The sequence below is a fragment of the Phaethon aethereus genome, assembly GCF_964289735.1.
Source record: "Phaethon aethereus genome assembly, chromosome: 4".
NCBI lineage: Eukaryota > Metazoa > Chordata > Aves > Phaethontiformes > Phaethontidae > Phaethon > Phaethon aethereus.
In genome coordinates, this window is record NC_138578.1 from 34,631,002 (window position 1) to 34,644,090 (window position 13,089).

General features: G+C 40.3%; 1 protein-coding gene across 1 annotated transcript in view; it reads left to right on the plus strand.

Annotated features, from left to right (window-relative positions):
* The window catches only part of FAM13A (family with sequence similarity 13 member A), a gene marked incomplete at both ends in the record, with an annotated part of 129,345 nt that overhangs the window by 12,510 nt on the left and 103,746 nt on the right, over positions 1–13,089 (plus strand). The window contains one exon of the mRNA XM_081999553.1: positions 3,292–3,472. Coding sequence (XP_081855679.1) covers positions 3,292–3,472 — 181 coding nt within the window. The remainder of the gene's footprint in view (positions 1–3,291; positions 3,473–13,089) is intronic.

Genomic DNA, 13,089 nt, shown 5'->3' on the forward strand with positions numbered 1-13,089 from the left:
TTTTTTCACTGGAAAAGGAGAGAGAGAGGAAAGCCATATATTCCTTCTCCCATTTCACAAGGACAAGGGACTTTGTAGCTCAGTAAATGCGGTTTGCTGCTTCGTGTTGTTCAGTGTCTCTGTGTCCTTCAATTAGGGTAATTTCTCAAGATCTTATGATCTGATATCTGTCTCTGTTCTTGAAAGTACAGAAATAAACAAAGGTTTGGCTGTGCCCAGCGATAAGCATCTCTGATGTTGATCTGCACCACATAATATATCATGGTTAATGAACAGGGACATCCTACCCACCAAATACAACTGATGCCACAAGGCCAATAGCTTTGTTGATGAGTGCAAACCTGTGTTCAGAATGTTTTGTGGTCGTTATTAGCATCTTTCTAGTTCAGAAGGGATGGAAAATCCTTCAGTAAACAGAAAAGTACCTGTCAATCTAAAGCCCCAGTGGCAGGCTCAGGGAGGCAATTAGTTCTCAAGGGCATTCCCTAATGAGGTGGTGGGGTGATGGTGCTGGAAGAGGTGCATTTTTTTTCTGAGAGATGGCTTTGGCTTCCCTTATCATAACTGCAAGCAATTTATAATAGAAAACACTATGTGCTAGTTGTTGTCTAAAGAGAAGTATGTTAGGCGGTGAATTTTAATGTGGAAATTAGTTGTGTTTTGTTTTTCTTTAAGCTTCATGAAAAGAAAATTAGTAATCAAGTCAGAGACTGTCCAGTCCACTTTGATCAGTGCAAATAAAAATCCTATTAAATTCCTTATTGTTATTCCATTTAATACAGCCTTCAGAAGCATCCTGAAATTTTGCTGCAGAAATAAAAAGAATAGATCAGATTTCTTACTGTTACCAAGCTGATTTATAGTAGGAAAGCCATGATTGTTTTTATTCTGTATCTCTCTCAAAGAATTTTGAAAGAAATACTTATGATAAATAAGCAAATAAGGTTTTTTGCTCATCTGCTTCATGCATATTTGATATTTGACTTTTCTGAAGGAGCTGATTTCTTAGCTGTAGAAGAAAAGGATATAATTAAACAGTTGGTTGAAATGTTTGGTCCCGTAATTTGACTGGCATTTTAAACTTTGGCCATATTAAGTCTGTGATACCAGAGCTGGTATATAAAATGAATTCTCCATGCGTATAAAACTTAAAGGCTTCTCTCGCCATGTACTGCTTTATGCATGTCATGTGAGGCAGGAAACCCTAAGCCTGGAAGTAGGTGAAATCCCATGAGTTCAACTGTATGAAGTGGCAAGTACATACATACAAAATTCATTTGTTTCCCAAACTATATGTGGCATAAATCCTGTTCATTAGCCACAAAAATGTCTGACTGTAAAGCAGAAATCATACCGCGATTTAGTGGTTGAGTTCTCAGGAGTCACTTTCAGATATTTTTATACAGACTGCTAATTTACACACTTTTCAAAGCACTCAACCCCTGGAATACTGCGCAATCTAGCCCTGGAATATTTCTGGGAAATGAAAAGTAAAAACAAAGGTGAAACTCCTGAAGCGTTTATACATAGCTTACAGTGTGTTCAGAGCTTTCCATTTTTTCATCCCAAAAATGTTGGGGAAATGTAAAATGTTCTTTGTTCCTGCAACACAAGGCATGGGATGTTTTCCTGCCAGCCTTCTCTGTGTGCTGGTAGCAGGGTGTACAGCAGAGGCAGCAACCAGTTGCTGAACTGTTGCAGATGCAGCCTGTTTTATTCCAACTTCTTGACTAAAAACGAGTTTTTAAGACTGAGCAAGGTTTGGGTTTGATTGAATGCTGGGTGAATCTGCTTCCTAAGGACCATAATGTCCTTTGAATGAAAAAATACCTTGTTACCCTAAGCAGGGAGAGGATGTCTGTATTCCCATGGTAAGTCAGCAGCTACTTTGAGACAAAGGAATCTGTTTCAGAGAACACAGAGGGTTAGCATTTAGTGTGAGCCCACTTTGGCTTTGTGGAATAAAGATATCCTTCCAACCACTAGAACTGTTTTTAATCCTTAAGATGCATCTCTAAGGAAAAACCAATTACCCAACAACAGTCTCAACAGCATTAACATCAGCAACCCTGTAATGATAAAGAAAAATGTACTAAAAATGCAAAACTGCCCTCATGTTAATGGACACTGCTTATAACTAGATTGGTGAGGAAAACCTTTAAGGCTGTTGCACAAAAACCTGAAGAACTCTGCATATGTGAAAGTTTCAGTGACATTTCATCTTGATGGAAGGTAGAAATTAATGTTTCCAAGCGTTAAGTCATCCCGTTTTGGCATAATGGGAAGGAAGTAAAGAATTGTTTTCAAAACTTTATTTTTATTAAAATGTGAACCCAAGATCTTGGTGGGTACAAATTACTTTTTGGAAAGTGTTTTTGGGGTGGAGGAGGGGAGAAAATAATTTTGCAGTTTCTTAGTTCAATTGCAGAAGCACAACGCAATTGTAGAAGCTGTGTGTGAGACCAAGCTTGTGTTCACTGCCTGGGTCTCTATAACAGAGCAGCTATGAAGGTCATGCCATGTTTGCTTTAAAAGAAAAAACAACAAGAACAACAACAAAAAAAAACCTGCATGAAAGAAAATTGACCATAGTCATACTTTGACATTACTCGGTTCAGTACGGCAAACTATTATCCATACTTAAATTCTAGAAGGTTGTACAGTAGAACAAGGCTGCTGCTGCTCTCTTAACATTAGGCCAAGTTTTGGCTTGTTACGGAGTATAACACTGCACTGAACAGCCCTTTTTTTGAAAGGAGGACTGCTCACCTAAGGCTAAGTACAGAGTTTTCACTCTGACAAAAGATACAAAATCGAGTTTTTCATAAAATGTACCCACAGAAAGTACTGTAGTACTGTTATTCTAACACCACCTGCATTTCAGGAGCCTCCTTGTTTTACTGTTCCTGCTTTCTTCTTTTTGTAGGTTTTCATGGGAGAGGAAATTAAAACATAGTATGAGACAGGGTTTGGGAAGCAGATAAAACATCCAGAGATCCGTAGAAGGAGATCTGGTAGACCTGGAGTTAAAGCAGATATAGCTATGTACCAGGTGGGAAGAAGCATGTTCCAATCTTTTAGCTATGATAATTGCTGATTCTGCTCAGGAAAATAGTTACAACATAAATGTGAGCACAAAACAGTGCCTGTGGTGGCCAAGGTGAGCCTCAGGACAAATGTGGAGGTTCCCTGAGAAAAATTGAGGGGTTTGGAGGATTCTGTGTCTCTGAACAGAAGTAAGACTAAATTTTAAATCCCACTGTTTGCTTTTTCCCCTCTTGTTCTTCCTAGACACTAGAAACGACATGCAGAAGGACAGTAACTTGAAAGAACTCCTTAAAGAACTGCCTGATGCTCATTACTGCCTGCTGAAGTATCTGTGCCAGTTCCTGATAAAGGTTGCTGAACATCATGTAGAGAACAGGATGAACCTTGGCAATCTTGCCACTGTATTTGGACCAAACTGCTTTCAGTAAGTTGGGGTTTTCACTTTTTTCCATATGTTGACGGGGAGTGTAATGGAGCAGATGGCCAGAAATGTAGCTCGGAACCCTGATTTGTCAGGGTGATCAAATGGAGGCAATAACTGGGGCTTTGTGATAAATTATAGTGCTAAAGCTATTGTTTGAGCTGAATGGGAGTTGAGTTTCTCTCCCATCTACTCTTGCTATTTTGCTAAAGAGTTGGTCAGTTTTCTATTGCTGGTGTTGACAGCAGAGCAAGACTATAACAGTGAAAGGCCTTCAGACTGTGTAAGTGCAAGGAGACTTGTGCTTATATAACTTTCTTCCTTTGCCATCAGATAATATGGATGCTTCTCTGCAGAAGGCTTTGAGAAAGGAGTCCTTTTCCGCCAGGTATCCTATGCAGCACCCAGGTGCTGTATAATTTCTAGAGATGGATCCCGCATACTCTCTGCAGATTTGACCTTGTGGTCTGGTGACTGCCCAGGATTCTGGGCTCTTTATCTTACTAGTATATTAGAAACTGATCTGGAGGTTATGGGGTTCCACTGGCCTCTTGAGACTTCTTACTGGAGTCACCAGTTTGGCTAGTTTCTTTCATTGGGTGCAGTTCCTTGGTGCTTGTGGTAAAGACAGCATGCTGTGGTGCGAGAACACACACAAGTGAGAATGTTTCTGTTGAGTGACTGGTGTGCTGCAGTGCACCGTTAGCGTCTTCACCCCGGTGTCGTCTGTAGTACACCCACTGTCTGGCATCCAAGATCTAAGACATGGGAGACATGTAAGGAGTTTAGTTCAGTCATCAGTCTTGAAAGATGTATGACATCAGCGAAAAGAGACAAGTGAGTTCCTTATAGCAAATGTTGGATTTATGTTGATCCTTTTAAAATTTCGCTCTGGAATAATACTGAGTTGCCTAATGAGACTTAGGTTAGATTAATTGCCTAATGAGATTTATCACCCTAGGCTTCCTCTGTAGCCAGTGGAAAGCAGCAGACTTCTTTAAACAGGGAAAACAGAAATTAGGTTCCTTGTAATGTATTGAGCCAGTTCCACATACCTAGGCTAGATGCTGCCTGCTCTCTTTATAAAGCAGCGTATCTTTTTCCATTGATTAGGAGAGAACACACAGAGATGAGACAATTAAACCAAATCTTGTTCTTGTGGCTACATTGCTGTCTCATCTTAAGGTGTTGCCATGGATGATGAAGGTGAATATGTCAGGATTAAAGCATTTGCTGTGTTAGTACAAAAAGATAAAGTGTATTTTGAAAAGAATTGTCTTCCTCTCCAAAAGAAAGAAAACTCAAGAGGCAGTAGTATGTGCAGTAACGCATGAATATGAGAGTTAGTAGAAGCACAATACTGCAAATTTCTGACAAGGAAAAGCAAAACAATTTTAAAAGATTAAATTTGTATGGGCAGTTTGGGAATTTCTGTCTAAATGTGTTAGTAGAGTTAAGAACAAACAAAATAAATCAGAATAATCTGAGTCCGATGGCTAAATCTCTGACTTGAACTCCCAAGTGGCTATTAGAATAATTTTTAGTTTATTCATCATTTCATTCAGTAAAGTTTAAAAATTAGCTCTGCATACTTTTTGGTGTAGAATGCAGAGAGTTGCAGTTTGGAATTGCACCTTGGCATTCCTAAGATTAAACCAAAGTATGCTTTTTAAAAGCTGCATAATTGTTGTCTCAACTGATCTCTGCTCCCAAGATGGCGTAGAAAAGACGTAACAATTTTTGTAAGGTATAGGGCCTGCATGTAAGACTGGTGAGATCACATCATCCCGTTGCAGGAGACTGAGAAAAGCAGAGTTCACTGGAGATGAAAATACAAGGGCTCTTGTGGCTGTATACAAATGCAGACAGCCCTGCAGTTGGGACATGCATTGAAATAAATGCTCGTGTAGCAAAAGAGGCAGTGAAAGCAAGGCTTGGCACCTAAAAAACGTGTTAGTCATTTGTTAAAAAACCCAAATATGTCAGAATTACAGATATAGATTTTTATTTAAACTAAGCTCCATCATCTGGTAATTCAGCTATGTGTTTCATCAGATCTTGATCTTTTCAAGGTAATTCAGGGTTGTGGTCTAGACATGGAGATTGTGAGCAACAGTTCAAATACCCTCAGAACGCAATTCAGAGCCCTGGACTAAGGCTGCCTGAAGCCTGCTTGGCAAGGGCTGTCTTACTACTGGCTACATGCAGCCCCTGGGGAAACTAGCTGCAGAAATTAAATACTGGCAGGTGGTTGAAGCGAACACTCCTTTCGCTTTGTGTTGTTTGTTCAGAGCAGTGTATAGGATGCTTCTCTGGGACAAGGAAAGAAGGCTTAGCATCCAGCTTGTCAGCGATTACACTGCTGAAGCAGGAAGATCTGAGATTTTTCTGTCAGAAATTCACACTCGGGGCTAAAATCAGCATTGGAGTCTGTGTAGTTAATGCAATGTCAGAGAAGATAAAGCCGATCTGCTGATAGTCAAGGATTGCTTTCTACAAGGTATTTTTTTGTGAGATTTTAGCTATTTAAACATATTATCTCCTACTCCATAACTGAAGCTGTTTAAAAATTGAATAAATCTCACTGTTGGGCCACTTTCCAGACATTTAGACTTCATTTTAATTCTCTTCATTTCATACCGTTTTCTATGTCATGTTCTCTGTAATTTATGTCATTTCCTAAACTTTCAACCCTTATTACTTCTTTCTTACCTACTACTTTCTCTGCTTCCTTACTTGCTGTTTGACAAATTGCACTGGTGCTTTTCTAATGAAAGGTTATCTTGTGCTTTCTGTATTTCTAATAAATAGAAGAGGGGGGGAAGATGGCTATTTACATTCCTTGTCATGAAGTGTGATGTAAGCTATAGGAATATGTAAAGGGCAAGGTCAAACAGCTCAAAAAAGGAAAATATGGTTTGGGATGTAGTGCACTGTTTTCTTCCAACTTGGATTGTTCAGATTTATTGTGATGGAAGCTAAAGGTCAAGTATAGAGAGAAATACAGCCCTTGAGGAACAACGAGCAAGAAGGTATAGAAGCATAAATAGTTGTTTCTTCTCTCACTGAGCTAATCTGCATGGAGTACTAACACTTGCAGCATGGTTACTCTTGGAGGAAGTTACTGTCTATTGACCTGAATTTCAGCTCCTGTAGAGATGTAGCCTTATTTGTGTGTGTCTTTGCCTGCTGTGTGTCTTCACTTGGTTCTCACAGCTTGTGCTGAAGAGGAAGGAGAGGACCAGCTGGGTTTTCCCTCCTCATCTCTGCTCTCTTGGAGCTAGGTATCAGAGGGTCTGCTGCATTCAACCTGTCCTTTGGTAGGGATGGTAAGAGACATGAGGTCTACCAATTACAGAGTAAGAAGATGCATTTGCACCCTTTTTTTTGCAGCATGTTCTCAAAGAATGATCTGTGTGTATGGCCTCCCTCATTCAAGCCCTCACTAACCTGACTGTGTTTCATTCCAACAGAGATTAAGTGTGTTGTGAGGGATTGCTCCATCTCCTCAAAAGTGGCTGGCAAATGCAGGTGTACAATTAAAATGCTAGAGCTAGATGCAGTTATTTCTGTATGATGACTGTGTAACAGAAGTTACCTGAAAAGTTGTACAAGAAAGCATTAGGCATGGAGAAAAGGTAGATCGTCTTTAGGTATGGAGAAATGTAAATCATCTGTGGGGTACCTGTAGGTATTTCAGAGATTCAAAAAGATTTCAAATGTGTTGCTGAGTTTGTAAGAATTAAAATCTGATGTAAAGTTCTGCATGAATGTCTTACCTTGGGTTTTAGCAGCCTTGGAGCCTACACAGATTGGATTTATGAAGCTGAAGTGAAAGCAGAGGGGCTGAACTAGAACTTCTCAGTGAGTAATATTGGCCTTTGAAACGTTGTGTGAATGGACTTTGTTTTCAGGCAGTGCAGTCCCAATTCTGCATCAGTCTTAAGAACAAATATGAGTCTAGAATCGGGGTCAAAGTGAGTACTGAAAATTGTTCTAACATTCATTATTGCAAACTGGAGCATGCAACATAACCTTTCTTACAGGCTTTGTGTAGATTTTAAATACTGCATTTTCCAGCAGAATAATGGAGTTGTTCTTCATAAGAACTCAGTATATTACACTTATGATGCAAGTTTAAAGCATCAGGCATTATATATGGAAGGCCATAAATGTTCTCATCCATAATCATATTAAACACTCATGGGTGCTTGCTCCCTCTTTGGGGAGTGCATAGGGGACTATTTTGCCAAGCCTTTCTGTGATACACTTTTATGTTTTCTTCTCCTGTTTCTTTTCTGTTGTGTATTCAACTTTGTCATCTGGAGTCTATTGAATGGCTTATAAAGATGCATTGCTCTCTTCATAAGTGGAGGGGTGTTCTGGCCAAATGCCATCTCAAGTCTTCTGTTCTCCTAGTGAACACCCACCCCTTAAAGTTTCAGCTGAGAAAGTTTCTCTCTTATGAGCTGTCCAGTGTCAGGTGTTACGGTATTTCCTATATCATCTCTTGAAAGACATTGTGATTATTTCAATAGGAAGTGCTCTGTGTTTTGGTTTTGGGGGGCTTTCTTGTTGGTTTTTGGGGGGTGGGGTTTTTTTTGTTTCTTTCTTTAATTTTTGTTCATCTAAACCTTTGGGTATGTACCTCGGTTGAAAAAGTTCATGAAAATAAATTGCTGCTCTGGGTTGAAAATGTTGATTCTTCTGATCTTGATTGAGGATTGGCAACAAAGTATACACTCAGAATTTAAATGGAAGAGCAGTTTCACAGGAAAAACTACAATTATAGAATCATAAAGTGTCCTGAGTAGGAGAGGGCACACGAAGATCATCAAGTCCAAGTCCTGTCTCCACACAGGGCAACCTAAAAGTTACGCCATGTACCTAAGAATATTGTCCAAATGCTTCTTGAACACAGACAGGCTTGAGGCCATGACCACTTCCCTGTTCCAGTGCTTGGCCACCCTCTTAGCGAAGAACTTTTTTCCTAATACGTGCAAAACAAAATGGTGTTTGTATCTGAGCTGTATTGTTGAGCTCAATCACAAGGAGCATTTTTGCAGAGCATCTGTGTAGAAATGTTTGGCGATGAGAGTGATACACGTTCTGAGGGGGTGCTAGGCTATGGACTGCCCTTTGTCACCCTTTGTTTAGGCCACACTTTTAGAGCTGCCTACTATCACTGTGATTTCCTGATGAAAAATGGAGCTTTTGCTGGAGCAAAAGATTTTGCATATAAATGAAGCCAGTTAGTAAAGTCTTTGTGGCACCATCACTCTAACTGCTTTGCATTACCTGCATTTTGCATTGCGCCTCTACTGCAAGTAATGTAGACGGAGATGGAATTACTGAGTCGATTTAGGCTCCTAAATCTGATGTCACAGAACATAATCTGAAACAGATTTTAAAAGATAGGCAGTTAGATGTCTTGTGGGATTCTCCAGTGGCTCAGAAGCTAAGGCGCTTCTGTAAAATCTCAGTGTGACATATGTCCTTGCGTTTGGTCCAAACTGATGAGACATATGTCTGTTAATGATGCAGAGCATGTAAATGACTCACACTGAGATGAACACCTGCCTCAACTTAGTGTTGCTGTATCTTTAGCTACCTGTTAGCCTCTGATCTTGCAGCAGAGTCTGCAGACACAGATAGTGCTTGTTGTCAGCCACACCAGTTTGCGGTCCAGCGTGTTAAGACAAGTCACTTTGATCAGCTGAAGTACAGGGCTGAGTTGCGGCCATGAGGTCGCATCTGTTATAGACATAGTAATGGCTGTCTAGGCGGACAGAGCAGACTGCCTGAAGTTGTAACCTCTTAAGGTTACTGCAGCTCTGGTCTCAAAACCTTCAGTCATGCTTGTTGAGGGGCTTAGGGGCATCTGAGGTACTAATGATAAATGTTTTGCGAGGGCTGTAGAAACAAAAAAACCCCCATGTAGCGTTCCCTGTCCTCTGCGTCCCTTCATTTCTTGTGGGATCCCCTAGGAGAATGATAAGGTGGCTTTGTGGTGCTCCTGTACAAAAGGTACTGTACAAACAGCAAAAGTAGCAACCTGAGAAGACAGAGCATTTTTTGTAAATTAGGTTTGTAAATTAAGATTACAGTGCTGTCATTCCACGCAAGCTCCTTCTGCAAAGCCACTTAAGGAAATGGTAATGTGCTTGCTTCATCTCAGACAGGGTGGGGTCGAACACCTTAGGGAATTCGTAATGAGATGCCCCGTTTCACATGGAAATTGCTGGCGCTCTGTTGTGACAGGGAGCTGTCAGCAGTTACTGCCTGGGGAAATCAGTTCAGTGATCTCAGTCCAGCTCATTACAGGCAGATGACTACATCCCAAGTCCTCCTGGCCCTCGTTTCCACTTGAAGCAAGTTTCTTAGGTGTGGTGGATGGTGACAGAGCCTTGTAGTGATGCCTGTCTCGTGCCGGATGCAGTCATGTTTGGATGTGTTACTGCACTGCTTACAGTAGAGTCTGAAGATTCGCTCTCTCATAAGCCCACTCTGCATTTAGCCTGTTACAGCTTGTTTACAGGGACCCTGAAGTAAATTAATTTAACTAACGCGTGAAATGTAAGTAATTCTTTCACAACAAGTTAATCTGACCTCAGGTCACTTTAGTTCTGAGTAAGGATTGTGACACAGGGCTTTGATGTGGTTTAACCCATTTCATACTAGCTTTCTTGAGCATCCCTGTGGAAGGGGACACTCTTGGCTTAAAGTGATCTGGAAGAACCCAAAGAACAAGTGAACATGGGACTGCATGGACATGAGTGGCATGGAGCTGTGGTGGGTGGGCCAGGGGCCAGACATGTGGGTAGGACATTGTGCAGAAGTGTGAAATACTGCTGGGTGTCATATTTTGAAATGAAGGGCTAATAACTTGATCCTGTTCCCAAGTAATGTTTTAGCTTTGAGAACTACTTTTCTTTTAAAGGGGCTTCACCAATAATTTCAATATTTAATATCCTGTAAAACTTGTACTAATGCACCTTTGTTCTCAGCCCTACTTGACTGAGTCAGATAATGTTAAAGCTAGTGCCTCGTTTAGACAAAGCACTTTTTTCCAAATACTTAATGTGGAGCCACTGCTCTTTGCGTACAGATTGCTCTGAGCATCTCTCTGGGAAGGGAAGGGTGTCTGAGGAATCTAGTGGGGGAACACTAGAGAATTTGCTTCTGTCACTGCCTATGCTATGTATCTGTGACTTCACAAGCTGTTGCAAGAACTTGGTGGGAGTTTTCCAGCTCAAATCTCTAAGATAGACCTGAACCCATCAACATTTTTTATTCTAGAAATGACCATAGAAATTATAGGTTTATGCCTCACTTCTAGAAAATGTGTTTCTGGTGGTGAAACTGATGTTCTGGTGCTGCTGCTGAAGTAGTCTGCACATATGTGGCTATAAGGGGATCAAGTCCCGCCATTGAGGATTTTGCAACTGGGGTAAGATGCGTGTCTAACTCTAGGCATTATAACTGTGTTGCTTTTAATTAACATGCAAATTAGACATAAAGGAACCATGGCTATGAACACAGTTTTACTGTAATGTTTTAACAAGGTCTTCACAAAAGAATATGAAAAATTTCCAAGGAGCAGGGTGTGGATTATTAAAGTGGTAGTGTGAGAGAATAGTTTCTCATAGGACTGGGTTTTTCTAGTGAGTTGAAGTGAAATTTGTAGATATCACGACGTTTCAGATTAAGAAAAGCTAAAGTAAGGGTTTTGGTTTTTTTTTTACACATTTTCAGAAAAGTCTAGTCAGACTGGTGGATCATGCAGTGTGGCAACAGATGGGTTTTAACTTGTATAAATATGCAAGGGTGGTACGTGCTCATCGTCTAAACTTATATATGCCGAGCTGAAGATTTATGGCAAGGAAAAGGTCACCATGGATAACTCAAAGATTATAATAGTCCTTGCCATTATGGAGGTCTAATAACAGCAGTTAAAGAAAAAAATAAATGAGAAACTTTGTGAAATGTGCCTAAATGGCAGAGAGATGGCAATGGATAAAGTATACACTGCCATTAAAGTAAAACAATTCATGCTGCTCTGCTTGGTTAAATTCAGAGAGGGGCGATAAAAAAGACTAAAGCCATTACCTTTAGCCTTGTGTTCTACATATGCATCTCACCATACATGTACAGAATTGTTCAGAATAAGATGTTGGACTTTTCACAGATTTAATTTAATAAGGTTTAACTGACAAAGTAATGTTGGGAGCGGAGGGCTGGAAAGGCATGGGACTGTGCAGAAATTAAGTACTGTTTGTGTGCTTTGTGGAAACTTTATAGGCTGGACTGTTTTTCAACCCAGAAGAGATTTTTGGTGTTAGCTGTTTCCAGTAGAGAGGTGTTTGCTGTAATTCCCAGCAGATGTGGTTTAGGTGAAGGTTCTGCTCTAGAACTCATTGAATCCATCTGGAGTCTTTATTTTGACTTGAACTCGCTCTAGTACATTTTCAGTCTATTTCCCAGGAATGAGGTTCGTAAGGGTGCCAGGCTTATTTAAGTGGTACCCTGTTTTGGAGAAACACATCAGGAAGGTAGCAGTCAGGATTTGCCTGAATTATCAAGCAAGCTCTGTGCCATGCCAACTCTGGAGCACATCATTTAGCATGGGAAGAAGTGTTTCCTTAAATCAGGAATGGGCCTGTGGCATATGTATACTCTCTTTTATTCAGGCCAGTTACTCTCTTTTAGTGAATATGTGACATTTTTTACAGTGGCATGGCTCAAGTATACATGCACATCCATCAATAGAAGCTGTCCCATTTTTTATTTATTTGGTCTGAGGCAACGTTCCACACTAATGAAATCAATCAGCTGGGACTGACCCATTTTACAGTTGGCAATGTTCTATAGTGTAAAATAATCCAGTTCCTTTAAACTTCAGGTCTTGTGACTCCAGCATGTATTGAATGGTGAAATGACAGCAGTAAAGATTCTTTTTCTGGAGTTTCCAAAGATGCATTCTGCTGCACTGGGATACTCTCCCTGCTGACATGTAAATGAACTGCAGAGTAAAATACTGAGAAGGATCAGTAGCATGCAACTCCTGCAAGAAGGCACTTTTTGAGGGCAAATTTCTGGGAGCGTCTGCTTTCAGAGCCTTCTTGTTGAAATGCACATCTGGCCCCAATAAACTACAGTTACAATTTTCTAGTAGATAGTTATTTGTACCTTTTAATTTGCTCGTTATAGCAAACAAGGGTTTACTTTCAAGTTACACCCCTGTAAAATAGCTCAGATGGCATTTGTTTAACTTTTGGGGATTTGGGTTGTTTTCTCCTCTCATACAAACCACTAGTTGCCCTCCGCCAAAAAATACTTGAAACTTTTTTAATTTCTGGTTTTTGCTCCTTTGCTTTTTCCACTTAGATCTTTCCTGTGTTTTCTGTACCTCCTGATCTGCAGTCTCTGCCACTTCATAAGGTCCTTAGAAAATTCACATCCATGCAGCCACTTTGTGGATTATTGAGAGCAGAGTGTGTCTGCTGGAAGTAATGTGGGTTTTCTTAATTTTTTGACTCATCCTTCTTGTATACCTTTGAGATTATCGCAAACCACTTTCTGGAGGAATCTGACTCTTCCATTAACATTTCAGAACATTT